The 16,860-nt window shown below is 46.0% G+C and overlaps 2 protein-coding genes across 7 annotated transcripts in view; both read right to left on the bottom strand.

Annotated features, from left to right (window-relative positions):
- The window catches only part of NFRKB (nuclear factor related to kappaB binding protein), a 32,410-nt gene extending 27,288 nt beyond the window's left edge, over window positions 1-5,122 (bottom strand). For 2 of the 3 annotated variants that reach the window (XM_090027342.1, XM_090027344.1), the window contains exons 1-5: window positions 5,062-5,122; window positions 4,589-4,683; window positions 1,841-1,996; window positions 1,150-1,351; window positions 492-619 (exon numbers count right to left, since the gene is read on the bottom strand). In XM_090027342.1, the coding sequence (XP_089883468.1) occupies window positions 492-619; window positions 1,150-1,351; window positions 1,841-1,975 (465 nt within the window). In that variant the 5' untranslated portion in view covers window positions 1,976-1,996; window positions 4,589-4,683; window positions 5,062-5,122. Of the gene's footprint in view, window positions 1-491; window positions 620-1,149; window positions 1,352-1,840; window positions 1,997-4,588; window positions 5,012-5,061 lie in introns of those variants that run through there. The other variant, XM_090027343.1, reaches the window with a different exon arrangement.
- A 1,676-nt stretch (window positions 5,123-6,798) lies between these two features.
- Window positions 6,799-16,860, bottom strand: part of PRDM10 (PR/SET domain 10) — a 69,302-nt gene continuing 59,240 nt past the window's right edge. For all 4 annotated transcript variants that reach the window (XM_090027573.1, XM_090027576.1, XM_090027574.1 and 1 more), the window contains 4 exons: window positions 15,197-15,337; window positions 13,003-13,171; window positions 11,965-12,065; window positions 6,799-10,487 (listed from right to left, as the gene is read on the bottom strand). In XM_090027573.1, the coding sequence (XP_089883699.1) occupies window positions 10,251-10,487; window positions 11,965-12,065; window positions 13,003-13,171; window positions 15,197-15,337 (648 nt within the window). In that variant the 3' untranslated portion in view covers window positions 6,799-10,250. The remainder of the gene's footprint in view (window positions 10,488-11,964; window positions 12,066-13,002; window positions 13,172-15,196; window positions 15,338-16,860) is intronic.

Raw genomic sequence — 16,860 nt, 5'->3', positions numbered from 1 at the left:
AAAGGACTAACAGTTACAACAGAGCAAAGTAAGTACTAATGGTTCTAACGGACGGGAAAACCATCAGCACAGAAAGTCAGGAAAATTATTCTATTCCAGTTTTGCTGCTTTCCAGCTGATGCTGGAGAAATCTGGCAAACTGATGGTCAACTAGCTGTAAAATAGTACAGTGTAAGAGTACTGAATTGATAGGAAGGGGGGGAGGAAAGAGAGGGCAAAACTGCTTATAGTTTGTAAAACAAAGTCCTGAGAGGTAAGTGTGTAAGCGATATATGGTTAGTTTCAGAATAAGATACTCAATATCTGTGAAACTGTCCAAAATCCTTTCAGTAAAAGATTGAAAATAAGAACTGCAGTATTCTTTTTTAAAACTAGCTGAAAACTGGCTAGACAAGCCCATACTGAATCCTTTGATCTCAGACAAACATACCCGCTTATCCTGCTCTTCATATAATGCATCAGGCTTATCACTGCACCCTGCAGGCACTTACGTTGCGGGAGGCAAGGATCTGCTTGAGCAACCGGTAGAAGTACTGCTGCTGGGAACTCAGGTAGCGCTTGTATTGGGACTTGAAACAGAGTTGTCTGTATTTCACAACTTCAGGATTAAAATGTCCATCTGCAGAAAAGAATAAATGCTCAGCTGCGAGTGAAGAAGAGTGTTTTTTTAAAAGCAAAAATTAAAATGTCCTATATTTTTGCTTCCTAATTAATCCAGATACTGTGGTAGCTCTTGCTACACTGAAGAATGAATTACAGTATTAAAGAGCAGATTTCTCAGGAGTGGTAATCAGATATGCAGCCTCACTGTTCTAGGTCAGCAAATCAAGGATTTGTTGCCATGATACAGCATCCTCTGAGAAATAAGTTGAGGTCTCAACAGAGAGGCATAAAAATCACAGAAACAGAACAATTGCCACTGACTGAACCCCTTTCTGACTGTCTTAGAAAAGAGGTCAAAGACCAAAGTTTCATCTTTTCCTGCATGAGTCCTACTTAAATGTGAAGAATGCTGCAAAGCAGCATATGGGGCTGTCCAATCTGTACCAATTGTGCAGCTGAAGAGTGCTTCAGGCTGTTGATTTTCACCCAGAAGCCTACACAATACAATCCAATTAAAAACAAAGTTAAAAGTGGGCTGACACTGACCCCGGAAGAGTTTCTGTGCAATGTGCAATGGATTTCCAAAGCGGAAGTTCTCTCCACTGAAAAGAGATGAAATGAGTTTGTTCTGGTGTTCAGCATTATTTTCAGGGAAATGAGGCAGGAACTTTTTCAGGTGGTCGCGCTGTGAATCTGTAAGCACCTCCTGCCATGTAGACAAGCTGACAACTTCAAAAAAGATCTCAGGCTAAAAAAACAGAACAAAACAAAAACAAAAACAAAACAAAAGTGAAACAGAATGCCTCCGAGCACCCTTAACAAATGTGAATCCCTCAAGGCATTTTAACTACAGTTAAAGATGACAAGACAACAGGCTAGGCTGTGGAAAGTAGTAGGAATAAAGACACTAAAAGGTGAGCAAATTAAATGATTTCAGTCATGAGGCCATGAGACAGAGAAAAATCAGAGTTATTACACAAAGAGCAGTTTCAAGGGTAGATTTGTAAAGGGAACAAGTTATTAAGTTGATTTAAACAAAGAGCAAACTAAACAATAAGTTGTTTTCTAAAAAACACCCTTTTTCAATAGGGAATGCAATACCCGAAAATATTATCTCTTCTTTACTCCTTACTGTTTCACAGAGATAAAGTAAGAGTATTTATCTATTTTCCAAGGGTGTTGAAAACATTGTCTGTCAAGGACTTTGGAAGTAAACAGTGCTCTTAGTACCACCCACATCCTCTAAAAGGTCCTCTGGCAGGCTAACTCTTGTTGCACCCAGCATACAGTCCTCCATGATTCGTGCACCATTTCCTTCCCCACATGGTCCTAGCTCCAAAGGATCTGTCAGCATATGATCCAGAGAATCCATTCTTCACTCTTCTTTATGACCCTGAACAAAACAAAACAAACAAACAAACATCACACAACTACCCCATCTATTGCCATCACCTAATCTAACAATGAAGCCCACACATCTCTGATGCAACTGATACTGAATTATTTTTTTAGAACATGCATTTAACAAAATGGGTGCATAAAACTGGGTAGTCAACCAATTATACTGAATGGGTAATTGTGCTCCACCAATGCGCTAGCAGTGGTAAATTCAACAATACATCAAAAATACAGGAAGCTTCCACTTTCAGTTGAGATGTGCAAGTGCACAGACCTAAGGTATACATGCAGAATCTCAGAGAAGCAGAAATGGACACTAGCTGATTAATACTGATAGCTCTAAAATGTTCTTACTTGTGTCACTTCCATGTTACATCATTTTCATTTTTAATGTAGTTTATATTTTGTTGTCATTACACTCTAGTAATAAGACTGGGCTGGTGAATGTCAGTTTGATTTCAGCAATGCAATACTAGAGTGAAATACAGCTGATGAATGTTTAAATCCAAATTAAAAACATGTTCTCATACAGAAAGTAGCATGCAGGTTTGAATTCAGATGTCTTTTACGTTAAATTCACTCTGACAATATGACTCATGCTTAAAGTCTCACAACACTTCCAACGGGATTTCTAAAGAATTGCCTAGACAAAAATCGGTTTTATTTATTTATCAAGAGAGCGAAACTTGCAGGCAATGCAAACCAAAAAGGACAAAAACTTCCCAGGAATGGGGCTTCAAAGAGTAAGCATATAAAAACCCTCCCGGAAATAAACAGTATTTCCCATTACGTGTCATAGAATATACTTCAAGCTACAGATCTGCTAAGATGAGCAAGTCTGACAATAAATATCAGGTTTTCTGAAATTTCTAAACCTGGCAACAGTAAATAAAACTTCCTATACTACACGTGTACATACAACCAGACATGCACACGGATGCACATAAAACCAGACACTCACACACATAACCAGACATGTGTGTACACACGCACACATGTGGCTGGGCTGGTGGGCCACAGGACAAAGTCCAACCAATGATGCCTTGGGCTCAGCGCAGCCCCTGTGCTTCCCTGGGGAGCTGGAGTTCAGGCTGCAGCGCAGTCCACCGAGGCCCCAGCCCAGGGCCCGCCCATCAGCTAGCTGCAGGGACAGCGCTAGAGGGGGCTTGGGAGGGGCTATGGCCACTTTCCGACCTCCCCCATAGCCACTGCTCTCAGCAGGGTTGCTGGTGCCCGCCTCCCAAAGCTGAGCCTGCAAAGGTGCAGCGCTCCTTGGTGGGTGGGCTGGGCTCAGAAGTGGGGCAGGCAGCAGCAGCCCGGGAGGTGCTGGAGAGGTGGATACGGGGAGGGGGATTAAGGTGAATTTTGCAGTGGCCACAGCCCCCTCTTAGGACCACCCCTGTGGGCTCCAGACGCCAACCAGGTTTTGTGTCAGTGGCTGCTGTGTGCAGACAGTAGTGGAGGGGTCCGAGGCAGCGCAATCCTATGCCCCTTCCCTGCCACCCACCCTGAGGTGCTGGGGCTCTGGACCCTGGGATCAGCTCTGTGCTGGCAGTGATTACAACACATGCCTCAGGGCACAGGGCAGGACAGCGCAGGCCTGGCCCCTCCACCAGCATCTACCAGAAGGCATGCATGAGCGTGGCCAAGCCAGCTGGGAGCGGTCCTGCACAACCCCTGCCTGAGCCCCGGCCCCTGGAGGGGAGCTGAGGGTGGGCAAGACTGGGGCCCACCTAGGCTGGAGCAGCCACAGCAGCTATTCCTGGGATCCAGGAGGTTTCCCACAGCCAGGCCCTTGCACCAGGGGCAGCTCAGCCCCACTCACAGTAAACATGGCACGCAGGGAGGCTGAGCCGAGTCCAGAGCCTCCCAAACCCAGCATCCTGCTCTGACCAGACAGCCTCCCCTCCTGGCTAAGGTGGCTGCAGCCCATCCCCATGGAGCTGCGCGGGCTGGACCGGGCCCCACCTCAGGGGCTGCTGGATGCCCCTGCCTGCCAGCCCACTAAGGCCAGAGGCTGCAGAGCCCCAGGGCAGCCACGCTCCCCTCCAGGCCTTGCTTTCCCAAGGGGCCAGCAGAGCTGACCTACCTGCAGCGCCTCCCCCTGCACCTACTTCTCCCCACACCACCCAGATCCTGCCCCGAGTGCCCGGTCCTGGGACCCAGGTGCTGCCCTTGCCCAGGCGGGACTCCCGCAGCTACCCTGGGGACCAGACTGGGCTGGAGGGCACAGCCCGGGGACACAGACAGCCATCTTAAGAGAGCCTGGAGCAGCAACTTAAACATATATATTTTAAAGCAATTTCCTTGAACGCCTCCTAGCATGCTGGGGAAAACGTCTCCACGTGCCACTAACGGACATGTGTGCCATGGGTTGCCAAACCCCAACCCACGGGGCTGCGTATGAGGACCGCGGCCCAAGTCCTAACATGGGAATCGACCAAAATTAATTAATCGCTCACACGTTTACTGAGAAACAGCTACGCTGATCTCACCCCGCCCACAATATAGCAGGGGTTGATCCAGCATCTTACAGTTGAAGAGCATCCCTTAGAAATGAAGTGGATTCGGAGCAGGGAGTCAATACCTTTGGCAAGCAACACGACCCCGGTCGTCAGACGCTGACAGCATTAAAAGCCAGGAGCCAGGGCCAGCAGCACGGCGGGCTCAGGCTGACCTCCCCTGCAAGCAAGCACGAGACGTTGGACCTGGATTCGCAACAACAGGAGCGAAGTGGTGAACGGCAGCTACAGGCTCCTCTCTCTGTCTCCCAACTGAACCGTGACCCCGGGGAGATTTCCGGTTCTGTAACGATACCGCTGTGAGCCCGGCTCACGCAAACCCCGAGTTTCAGCTGGGGGGGCAGCCCTTGTCCCAGTGCAGAGGAGCTAAGGGACGTGCCCGGGGTCCCGCAAGAAGTCGGTATCAGAGGGGAACTCCCCCCGCCCAAATGATCGTTCAGGGGCGGCGCCCCGTATTGGGCTCGGGGCAGACCCAGGGCTCGGTCAGTGCCAGATCCCCCGCGACACGAGGCTGCCCCACAGCCCGGACCCCCCTCACCGTTCAGCGCGCCAGGTCCAGGCCGCGACGGCTCCTTCCGCTTCCCCGGGGAGGGGGCACCGCGCATGCGCACCCCGAGCGGCACCCACCAGGCCCGCGAGCCTCCTGCGCATGCGCCCTCTCCTCCCTCCCCCGCGAGGTGGATGGGCACAGCCCATCACGCATGCGCAGTGGAGTGCGGGCGGGGGCCCGACTCCAGCGCTTAACCCTGCGCGGAGTGGGCTGAGCGGGTGCGGTCAGTGTCGTATCGATGCAATAATTTTTTTTACCCTCGTGTGACATGCAATCAAAAACAGTAGGGGGAAAAAAAAAAGTGTTCAACATGCAGAAAAGGACCATTTTTCTTCCGATTTCCCAGTGAGTTTAATAAAAGGCATCGTTTTGGAACCGAGAGTTCTAGGTTTTTTGTATCCCAAAATGTAGGATGGGTTTTTGGTCGTCTAAGGACAGAGGCAGGCGAGGCTCTTTTGAGGAGATGTGATCTCTTTGATTAGACTAACTCAGTAGTTGGAAAAAAATAACTTTTTCCCTCCAGCTCCTGAGTTGCTCTAATAAAAGAGATCGCATCTCCTCAAAAGAGCCTCGCCTGCAAAATGTAAGGCGAGTTTTGAGGCCACTAGTTGCAGCAAATGCAAAGCCCAGCTCAGTGTCCAGGAGTCATCACCGATTTCCCGGCTTGCTGTCAAGAAGGACTTCCTTGCCCCGAAATAAAGAAATGCTTCAACTTGATGACCCGGTTCTCCCTCATTCACTGGCAAATTACGCTGTGCAATACAAAGTAAAAGAGAAGATTTATACGCCTACTTTTTTGCACATTTTTTTCAGGGAACAATAGTTTTTCAGCAAATATGATAATTTTGAGCATCCAATATACGATCATGTCATTTAATTTCCATAGTCCTAGGAAACTTTCTTAAAGGGAAAACATTATTGTCAGATACCCGTTCTCGAGTTTTGTGCTATTTGGGCAAAAAATGCACCACAAAATGTCAAGCGGGACATTAAAGAACCCATGGGGCTGTTGGCGCAGATGTCCTTCTCTCCAGGCGTTTCCAGCACCTCTTACCAAACCAGCCCCCCCAACCTGCCTCACAGCTACAGTGTATCCTGGGGTGCCAAACGCACAGGGGCTCCTCCTGGGCCAGGAGCTGCCACGGGCCCAGCAACAGCACGGGAGCCCACAGCCGAGGCAGGGGCACAGGCAGCAGGAGAGCAGGATCTGGCCATACAGCGCCCTCCGGTAGCCCAGCAGGCCATACATTAAGCACCCCTGGTCTCTCCAGTTCTGGAGAAGCCTCGCTCACGTCTTCGGCGTCTCGCTGACACAGGAAGTGCAGACATGCGTCTCAACTCTACCCTGGCTCAAGATGGATTTTGGAAGAAAAGGAGCATAATAAGGCTCCTTGACCCATTCAAGGTGAAGCCTTTGCTGAGACTTCCAACAAATCCCCTACTTCTTTTTTTCTCGTGCTGTGGACATCTGGACTGAAACCCATGCTCTCAAAGGCTACCAGTCATCTTGTGGTGTCTACTTATAGTCACGCGACTGACTTTGGGATAGATTTGATCTGCCTATATTTTATCCTGGGTAGCCACCACAATGTGTGTGAGGCATTGGAGACTCAGGAAAAGCCTGGTCCCTTCCCCAGGATGTGGAGACAAAAAGTTTTAATGAAACAATGATTACATATACGTGGCAGTACAGATGACCTCACCTTCCTGAATGCACAGGTCATGTTTGGTATGTAAAAAAAGAAAAGATTTATTATTTTTGTTTTTACACCTGCCAGGTAGCACAAGACTATTAACACTATAACAGTCACTGAATGTACAATAAACATACACATTTAAATAACAGGGTCAGAATGATGCAACGTATGTCAGATTCAATGTCTCATGAAACATCCAGATTTAGTCCCAGGTGTTCTAGTAATCCTTTGAAAAAGCTCAGGTATGATCCTTTTGGAGAGTAAGGAATTGGTGCCAACTTTTGCACTCGGGAGGCATGAGCACAGGGACCCCCAATGAAGCCAAAGAGGACTCCCTTAGCATATTCTTAGGGCAGAATTTAGCTCGCAGTGAGCAAAAGAAGTGAATTCCAGAATTAAGCTCCGATGGAACATTATTTAGGGGACAAAGAGACCTTTCGGCTGGTTCAGCAAAAATTCCTGTGTCTTGCACTGTGGAAGTCCATGAAAGCTGTTTCTTGTTTAAGGGGGTCCTGCAGTACTGACATGCTGTAGGATTTCTAAGCTGCAAAACTGGGCCCTGTCTGCTGCTCTTTCTCCACATCTGTGTAATCATTATAATCAGCCAACTCATTAACTTGGAATGAATATGCATGATGCTTAATTCTCAGGGAAGAACATCCTCTCATGCATCCATTAATTTGGGACATGAAGTGAACCAGCACACTGATCTCTGGCTGGTGATTCTGTGTATGATGCTGCTGTGGAAAAAAAGGACAGACTCCTGGATAAGCAAGATGCACATTCAAAGAGGCCATTTTGAAACTGCTTTCCATAACACTGGGCTTGTGTTCATCCTGAAAGAACTGGTACAAAAACAAGTGTCCACATTTTGTGATACTTTCTAAACAAAGTCAAAGAAAAAAATAGTTTTTTAAACTCTACATTTACAACAATTTAAAGGAAAAAAGGTTCAATTTTCATGTATGAAAACTGAGCCTTTTAAGACTTTAAAATACTTCCATAAAACAGTAACTACTTGCCACATGACATTTCCATATTTTCCACTTCCCTTCATTTGTTGCATATATTTGGCTCTTTGAATTTTCATGACAGTGTCACTACATCATCTGGCAGTCTGAGGAAAGCCTCCTCTCTTGAACAAGAACCTGAGAGGCAAAACAGGGCAGTGAACTTCCTCTCCCACACAAACAACGAAACCAAGGGCCCAATTTCAAAAGTGCTCAGCATCCACAACTCTGGATGAAATTAATGAGAACTGCAGTAGATTAGCACCACTGCAAGAAAAGGGCTGACTGAAATCCACTACGGAAAAAGAAAGACACTCATTAATTTCAATGCACTGTGTGTGGATCAGGACCCAGGCCCTTAATATCTTCAAAGAGGCTTTTTAATGCCCCAGCATTTTGGGACGATAAAAGAAGCGAGATCCCAGGCACAAATTTAATCTACATTTTGGCAAATCACTTCAAGGCTACCCCAAAGCAATGCTGAGCTGTTACCATATTTTGACAGGGCTTGTTTCATCATGCACAGTAACGATTTACACTCCATATTAACGTGATATGTGGCATGAGGTCTTGCCAGCAAGTAAGCTTTCCAGTACTCCAGTTATGGTGTTACCTCATGACTTCAGCTTGTTCTCTTACGTTTAAATGTTAGCTTCATAGGGCTTGGTACTGCAACTTCTGTGCGTATTGGAGTCCTCACTTGCATAAGTAATCCCATCAAAATTGGTGGGAATACCGATGGAAGGAAGGGTTGCATATTCACACTCAGTGCGGCACTGGAAAAGAATTATTCAACCTACTGATGTCTCTAATGTCATGAAATGCTGTTGCAACCAAATCTTACACTTCCTGGAATAAATTTATCCTATTATACTGGCATTCTGGGATGACTTTTGAGGCAGAATTTCTAGAGGTTTAGGCATATACAGTATCTCCCCCATCAACAGTACTTGGAGCTGCAGTCATATTCTCCCAGGTAAAGTGAAAATGGTCCCCTTCCATTTGGTTTAAAGACAAACCCCCCCCCCCCCAACCAACCAGACCCTTGAAGAGGAGCAACTGAAGGAAAAACAAACTGCCTTAAAAGTAGAGCTTCCCTTTCTCCTGGTCCCAAAGCGTGACAAGTTCTGTACATAGACCAGGTTTATGAACACAGGCAATCCTTTGGGATGGCTTTCATTGTCCTTTTAATAGTGGTCGACTAGTGTTCTTTTTTGTGTTTCCTGAGTCCAAGGCTGGTCATTTTATGAAACAGTCCGTAGGAATTACAGTGCATCGTTAACAAGATCCACGGAAAATGTGAGTAATCAACTTTCCATCCAACCTTCATGGGGAAAAAATACACACATTTTGAGGCAGCATTAGAGATAACTACCTCAGTGTCTGCAAAGGGGTGTGCATAGGGAGAGGAGGTTAGAGAGGTTCTCTTCCAATGTTTCAGGTTAAAGTATGTCTCAAACAGCAACTGCAAGGCACTGGTTTTTGAGTGCCTTTTTACTTTAAAATGATCAAATCAGGGTAAAAACATCCACTTGTTTCCCCTCCATCCATTCTCTCCTGATACAACCATCATCATAGGACACAGCAAAAGCTGCTGTGCAGGTTAAACCATTACTGAGCCTTTCACTTGTTTACAGGTGAAAGAAGAGTTCCTAGTTAGTGTAGGGGGAACACAGCATAGGCTCAGTGTTTACCATCATGTGCTACTATGATTTCAATCCATTCATCCAAGTGTTGAGGTTTCAAGACTATACCTTTCATTCTCCCTAGAACTGCTTGGCAGGGCAAGGCAGACAATATGTAAACAGTTCTAATGGGCTGCAAAAATAATAATTTAATTGACTGTTTCTGCACAGCTTCACAGCTTCATTGTTACGTCTGTCCCACACACACACACAAAGAGTCTTTGTTTTGCTGCTGCTCCATCTTCCTAAGTGATCTGCTTCTTACCACGCTGGTAAGTGCCCTTCCTTCTTGGCCATTTAAAAAGCAAAGACAGAGGGAGCAGTTCCAACATACAGCTAACAACACAGGCAGTTTAAATTATGCTGTTTTGTTTAACTGTTGATGTTAAAAATATACACAGAGCATAAATCGCCATTTAGCCATTTGTTTGACAAGTCATCTCCTCTACTGTTACACTAAATGTTGTACACTGTAAATACTTCCACAAAGGAAAATAAGGGTCATCAGACATGCCAAAAAAGTAGAGCAAGCATAGTTTTCATTTCCTGACTTCTCTTGTCTATTAAAGAGCTGCATAAAATGGTGGGACCCCACAAGGATTTTAAGGGTACCTTTTAAATTGTCGCTGAGACTTTGGACCCCCTTAAAGCATTAGCAAGAACTCCAAGATGTTAGCTGAAGTGAACGAATACTTGAAAACATAATGAGCTCCATGAGACCCAGGGGAGGGGTTGTTTTTTGGAGGGTGGCTGTCCTTATGGTCAGGTGACACTGAAGGATTTCTTCACTCATGTTCTGCTGGGAAAGTTCTTGGTTTTGTGATGTGCACTTCACTGCCTCCGTTTCCATTGGTGGTCGTAGTGATGATGTATTGGGTTGTTTGCTGTTGATTGGTTGCTTGTGCTTCCAAGGGATCTGAGTGGGCTGGTGGCTGAGACACGCCCACCTGAACCCCACTGGAGAGTGAAGAGTTCTGTTTTACATCCAAATCGGTTTGACCTTCAGATATCACATAATGAGTCTGCAGGGTAAAGCAAAATTACACAAATGTTTCATACTAGCTGAAAACCCATCTTTCTCTAAAAATTTTTTATATTTTATCTGCTGGGAGATATTTTGGCAAGAATGAAAGATCTGTATCATGTTTAAACAACTATGGAAACAAGCACAACACAAATAAGATGCTTTCAATTTGTCATAATGTATGCTGGACTCCCTTACGAAGGGTTAATCTATCATAGGCCAAAACCAGTGTAATTAACACATCTCCTAGAAATTAAAATTAAACAACTGGATTTACCTCACAACCATTGTGAAAGTCTATTATTCTACCTTGCACTTAAGTCAAACTTGCATTTTCTGTGTTCTACTTTCCATGAATATGTTGGCTCTCTTGCAAGGTACTTTCAGTACATTGGAAGCTTCCACTGAGAGGTCATTCAGACCATTCAGTTATGCAGAAATTGAAACCGCAAAGGCATCCAAAAATACTGTTTTGAAAATTAAATTCAAGTATATTGCCTAAATTTATAACTAAAATTGATAATAATTTGAGCTTTGATCTTTCAAATATTTATCCAAGTGGATAGTCTCTGTATTCAGTGCAATGAACTCAATGGCAAGAAACAGACGTTGCATTTGTCCCTAGAAAAGTTGTGCCTCTTTATGCCAGAACAAAACCATCCCAGGATTTACGTGTACAAACATTGCCCTTCTAGTCAGGGTTCAGTGAGCAGCTGAATGCACTGCCACTTTTCTACCATTGATTCAACAATGCAGTCCTGAGATAATTGTTCAGATACACTTTGCAATGTCCTGGGATAAACTGTTAGTACTTCTAACATTTTTAGGATTTATTCTGGGACAACAGATGTGGACATCTAAACAGCTGAACTTTGTCCCAGGATAAAATGATTTATTTCAGAACAAACATGATATCTGTAGCCAGCTCCTCAAAGGTGTGTGTGTGTGTGTGCGCGTGTGTGCGTGTCAAATTCAGAACTTGCAAGCACCTTCAGTTTTCCTTATTTCTTAAAGTACCATGCTACTATTTCAAAAGTAAGAAACTGCTTTCCTGGAAGGGCATGACTGCTTCCTTCCTACTAAACAAATCATTTTCTCCGTTAAGGAGTCCAAAAAACCCTAATCCATTCCTCCTCATTCCAGGGCGATTTTGACCAGGTAGGTCATATAACTTCTTGACTGCCTTCTTGGCTATGGATTCTGTCCCAATATGGTAGCTGGTCCAAGTACTGCAGAAAGCCTATTATGCTTTAAATTATGTAATCCCATCTGCCACACACTCCTATGCAGACACATTCAGTTTTCATGTTAGCTTCCAATTTAAACACAACTGTTCCCCTATTGTGACACTACCATTACCATGTTCTCTACTTCATGTGCCCCTGATTACTGTTTTGGTGTTCTCTAATACGGTTAGACCTTATGGCTAAGCTTTATTTCTCCCCCCAGAACAAAAGCTGCACCCTCCTGCTTACCTGGGTGACTGCTTTCACTTGCCCTGTATTTACTGTGGTGACAGGAGTCTCTGCAATCACATATTGACCCTGTGGGATGGCCATCATCTGAATCTCAGATGCTAAAAGGTAGAATTTGGAAAAAACATAGTCAAACACTCTCATAGGTTAGTAAAGGAAGACGATAAGAGTGGTCAGAAGGTCTAATGCAGTGACTCCCAACCAGGGTACCATGACAGCCTTTGAAGGGTACTGTGGGGGGTGAGGAGATAAGACAGGTAGGTACAGGCTCTTCCTTCCAGCTGCTCCTCCTCTCCCCACTCACTGCAGTGCAGGCTCTTCCCTGCTGACTGCTCCTCCTTCCCAGCCACTCTTCAAGCGGGTAAGCACTACAACATATAAATGATGTGCTGCTCAATTCACAAAAAGTTATGGCAGGGTGCCTTGAGTCTAAAAAGGTGGAGAACCACTGTTCTAAAGCAAGCCCAGAGACTGCTATAGTATATGCCCTCTGATCATCCTGCTTTTCTGTGGAGGTAAGTGGAAAGAGAGGTTCCAGGATGCAATGCAGCAGGACTGCTCAAATGAAATGGTGATTGCATGTTGGCATCTGCTGTCTCTATGGGTTGCAAGATTAAGGTGGCCAGATTTACATGTTAGGCTTTTTGTGAATTTTCCCTGCAAAGATTAAGCCCTCCTTGCTGAACAAATCAGGCACATGAAACCAGTTTTCTAATAGTGAAAATAACATAGCACTATTGACTTCAGTGGAGCTTTTCCAAGTGCCATCAGCTGAGAATCTGGCCCTTTTCTAGACATCACATCCTGTTGTCACCACAGATGAAGAACTCCTTAAGCATGCACTACTCAAGGACACATAATGGTTCCAGCCTCTCAGAACTGTACAACAAGTTATTTATACTTGGCATGAAAAGCCCATTTCACGTCACCCCTGTGTGAGTGCTTTCAGACTGCATGTGTGGGCAATCCACAGTCAAGGACAGACATGTGCCTGCTCCAGGGAGTCAGTGGCACTGTTCCCACATTCCTGATACTTACGGTAGCTACGAAATGAGTTCCACGTGCTGGGTAAGTATGTGTGTTGGACCGAGGAGGTTTGCTGCTGTTGGAGGGTTTGGTTTTGTGCCGATGTGTTGGTCTGCATTTGGGAAGGGCTGAGTTCCTGCTGCGATTGTTGTGAGGAGGGACTCAGTGGCTGACTTCCCACCTAGAACAAGACCACAAAAGCACATATTATTGTTTACATTCCGGCATGCTGAAACTTACATTTGTGCTGCTGTATCAGTGACAGGAGTTTGACACTAATCCCATGTAAACCTCAGCCTGGGTTAGCACTGAATGACAGTCAACCAGACTGTCAGCAAGACAGGAATCAGTGTTTTCAGTGCAGCTCTCAGCAGAGTAAATATCTGTATTACAGCCATCATCAAACCTCTGGCACTCTCAAGGCCTTATTACACTTAGCACGTGCTACTTGTAATTGGTGTCAACATTAGCATGTGGTTTAAGCAGCTGCACATTGAGGGCTAATGCCCCCTGTAATGTGCACTGCTCTGACCTGCCCTTAGAGGGCTGGTGATCAGGGGCATGGCTAAGAACCAAGTTGGCTTCTGAGCCTGCCCGCATCACCTGTTCTCAAGGGCAGAGTAGGGGGCCTGGACTGTGGCAGCCAGGGGCTGGAAGGGTCCCATTGGGCCTGCCAGCCCCTGCCTGTCCTGACTGTGTCCCTGCTGCCCCCCACTGCCTGGATCAAGCCCCCTGCTGTACCTTGTCCCCTTAACTCCCAGAGCTCCCTCCCTGCCCGTTGGGGCTTCCCCATCCTCCCTGGCCTTCATGTCCCCTGGTTCACCTGTACTGCCAGAGATGTCCCAGGAGAGCAGCAGGAAAGGGGAATGAACCCACTTGCCACTGTCACCAGGCCACTACTACCTTCTGGGCTGAGACCAGCCCAGAGAGCAAGTAGTGGTGGCAAGCTGGTTCTTCTTCCCTGCTTGGTTTACCAGGTCAGTGCCAGGAGCCACAGGTTAAGCCAGGAGCTCCTGGGATGAGGGGAAGGGGGCAGTGAGCAGGGATCCAGGGTGCAAGCCCAATCCAGGACAGTACGGGAAGGGGTTCACACCCCCGCCGCCTGGATCAAGCTGACACTGGGCTCAGTGTCTGCTCCCTCCCTCCAGATCAGACCTGCCACACCACCAATGCCCCCTCCTCCCAGGACTGGGTCCACTGCACTGCCTACCCCACCCCCAGATCAAGCCAGCCCCCTTGCATCCTCAGATTGGACACACCCTCCAGCAGCCAGCTCACCTGCAACTCCTGGAGTTGTCCCAGCAGAGCAAGCAGGGAAGGGGAACTTGCCTTCCAGCTATCCTCTGGGCTGGGCTTAGCCTGAAGAGCAGTAGTAGCCCAGCCACAGTGGTGGTGGCTAGGCAGGTGAGTTCCTCTTCCCTCCCCGCTCCCCTAGGACAGTACCAGAAGCTACAAGTGAGCTGGGAGACACAGGAAATGGAGGCAAGCCACAAGGACCAGTGGGGTGGGGGCAGAGGAGGAGCCCCAGGAGTGGGAGCAGGAACAGGGGGAGCCCTGGGGGCCAGGAAAAACCTGGAGTGGGAGGAGAGGAGGGATTCTTACCTTTAGGTGCTGTCACTATGAAGAAAGATAGAGCGACTGGAAGTGGTTCCTCTTGGGATGCTGGAGGACCACTCCTAACTGGCTTTGGGCCTATGGAGCAGTCATACATGACTGCAACGTGAGCTGCCCAAAACCAGTTACAGACAATCCTCAATGGAAGAGGATTATCTCTGACCCAATCTGAGGACCCTTAGCACTGTGTTTCTCTGCCCTAATGTGTGGACACTCCTGTTTTAAAGGGCCCTTAACACATATTCAAGTTAATGTGTAACAACACCTTCAGATGATGCACCTATTTCCTGGAGGTTCCCTGTGGGGATGGCCCATATTCATACATCTGTTAATGTGTCACACTGCCTTAATCATATGGAGACATAAATATGCCCACCTACTGTGTCTCCATAATTACCCTGCATATGGTAAGATAAATTGGACCAACTGGGAACTATCTAACGATTTCAAAGAGTACCCATTTCATGGGCAGTTTTTCATGGGAGTTCAAGGGGAATGCTCTGGATAAAGCTGCTGCAGATTAAGCTGTCCAAGGTTCGAGCTTGTGCATCCTGTCATGGGTAATTCTCTTTACACTAAAAGTGTGGGATACCTGTGATGATGACTGAGTTGCTGAGGTTGGCTCTGTGACCTGGATATGCTGCACCTGGATGGCATGCTGGGTGTACGTCTGAGGGTCGTGCAGCTGTCCAACATCCACAGTAGAGTGTTGGGACTGGTGAGGTGAGGTAGCCTGGGACAAATCAAAACAGAGCTAGAAACTGTAGATTCTTTTGAGAAAGGGACAGTGTCCATCATTTTACTGTATAATGCTTTGAACAATGGGGCCATGATCCTGATCAGGATCTCTGGGCACTACCAAATTAAAAATATTAAAGAATAATCCCCAGTGATCAATGTGTGGTACAAAGGGAGGATATTGCTAATTTTTAAGCAACACAAGAAAACTGTGGCATGATGGAAGCCGAATGACAAACTTAGAAGCTGCAATGGACAATTACCTTAACTACTAAAAGTACTTTGACAGGTGAGGAAACAGAAAGGCTAAGTGACTTGCCCAAGATCATACAAGACACCTACAGCAGAGAATGGATCCTGTGGCGAGGTCTCCCAAGAGTTAGGACAGTGCCCTAAGCAACTCCCTCCCCGTAAATATATGTATTCACACATTTAAGAACATGCTATGATTAGCTACAGATCTACATCAGACAGAACAGGAGTAATTTCTATTATTTTATTAAAGACTCTTTGGGGCAACAACTTCTAATTAATATAGTAATTTAATTAGAGGCATCACATCTTGTTAAGATAATGGAAAACTGCAGCCATAAGAATTCAAAACAGCTGCATCATTAAATCTTCATCTGTTAATAATGTTAAACGGCTATATTGTTTAGGGCATCACTAACAAGAGGCGTGGCATTGCTAAAAAGGAGAAACAAAAAAAGACTTAAGACTTAAATACCAACTATCCGGCAATTTCAGATCCATCCAAGCAATCAGCAACTGATAGATTTAAAAGGGCTCTCGTGAGTACTTAGAGCTGCCTGAAGTCCATTTTCCCCAGATCACCTAATCCTGTTATGTTCTACATTTATTTTTAAGGCAGTTACTGAACGTCACAGAAAATGAATCCTCCAACAGTTAATGCAAAAGTAAAGCAAACACTTTCCAAACTTGCAAATTTTGGCTCCAGGGCCCTAAAAATAAAAATCTATGAGTTACTGCTCACAAATGTAGAAGTGGGTCACCCCCTGATACACTTTACCAACTCCTGGGTCGCAAACCTCAGTGATGGCTGTATGGGTGCCTGTTTGAAGAAGAGATGGTGATCTTCCTCCTAACGCAGTGCACTAGTGTCTACACCAGAGAGATTATTCCCAGCAGAAGGCAGGGCAGGGTGGCACCTTAAAGACTAACTGGTTCAGGGGCATGAGCTTTCATAGGCAACAACCCACTTCATCAGATACTATTTCCATAACTGGTCTCCTTACTGGAAGCTTCATCAGATGCCAAAAACAGAATGGACCACAGAAACCTCTATATCACATTCTACATCCTTTCCCATCAGAACAGAGGTAGAACACATGGTAAAAGTGGAATATGAGGGAAGTTTGCACTAATTCTGTATTTTTCTAGGGATAAAACCCAGAGCATCAGTCTTCCGACAATATCTACCTTTCTCTATCATGAAATTAAAAAAAAAATCTCCAAAACTGGCACAATTTAGGACTGAGGGAGGTAAGAGACAATTTA

This window comes from Crocodylus siamensis, chromosome 14 (genome assembly GCF_052110815.1).
Source record: "Crocodylus siamensis isolate JL-2025a chromosome 14, ASM5211081v1, whole genome shotgun sequence".
Lineage (NCBI taxonomy): Eukaryota > Metazoa > Chordata > Crocodylia > Crocodylidae > Crocodylus > Crocodylus siamensis.
This window is presented reverse-complemented; position numbering and strand designations above follow the sequence as displayed.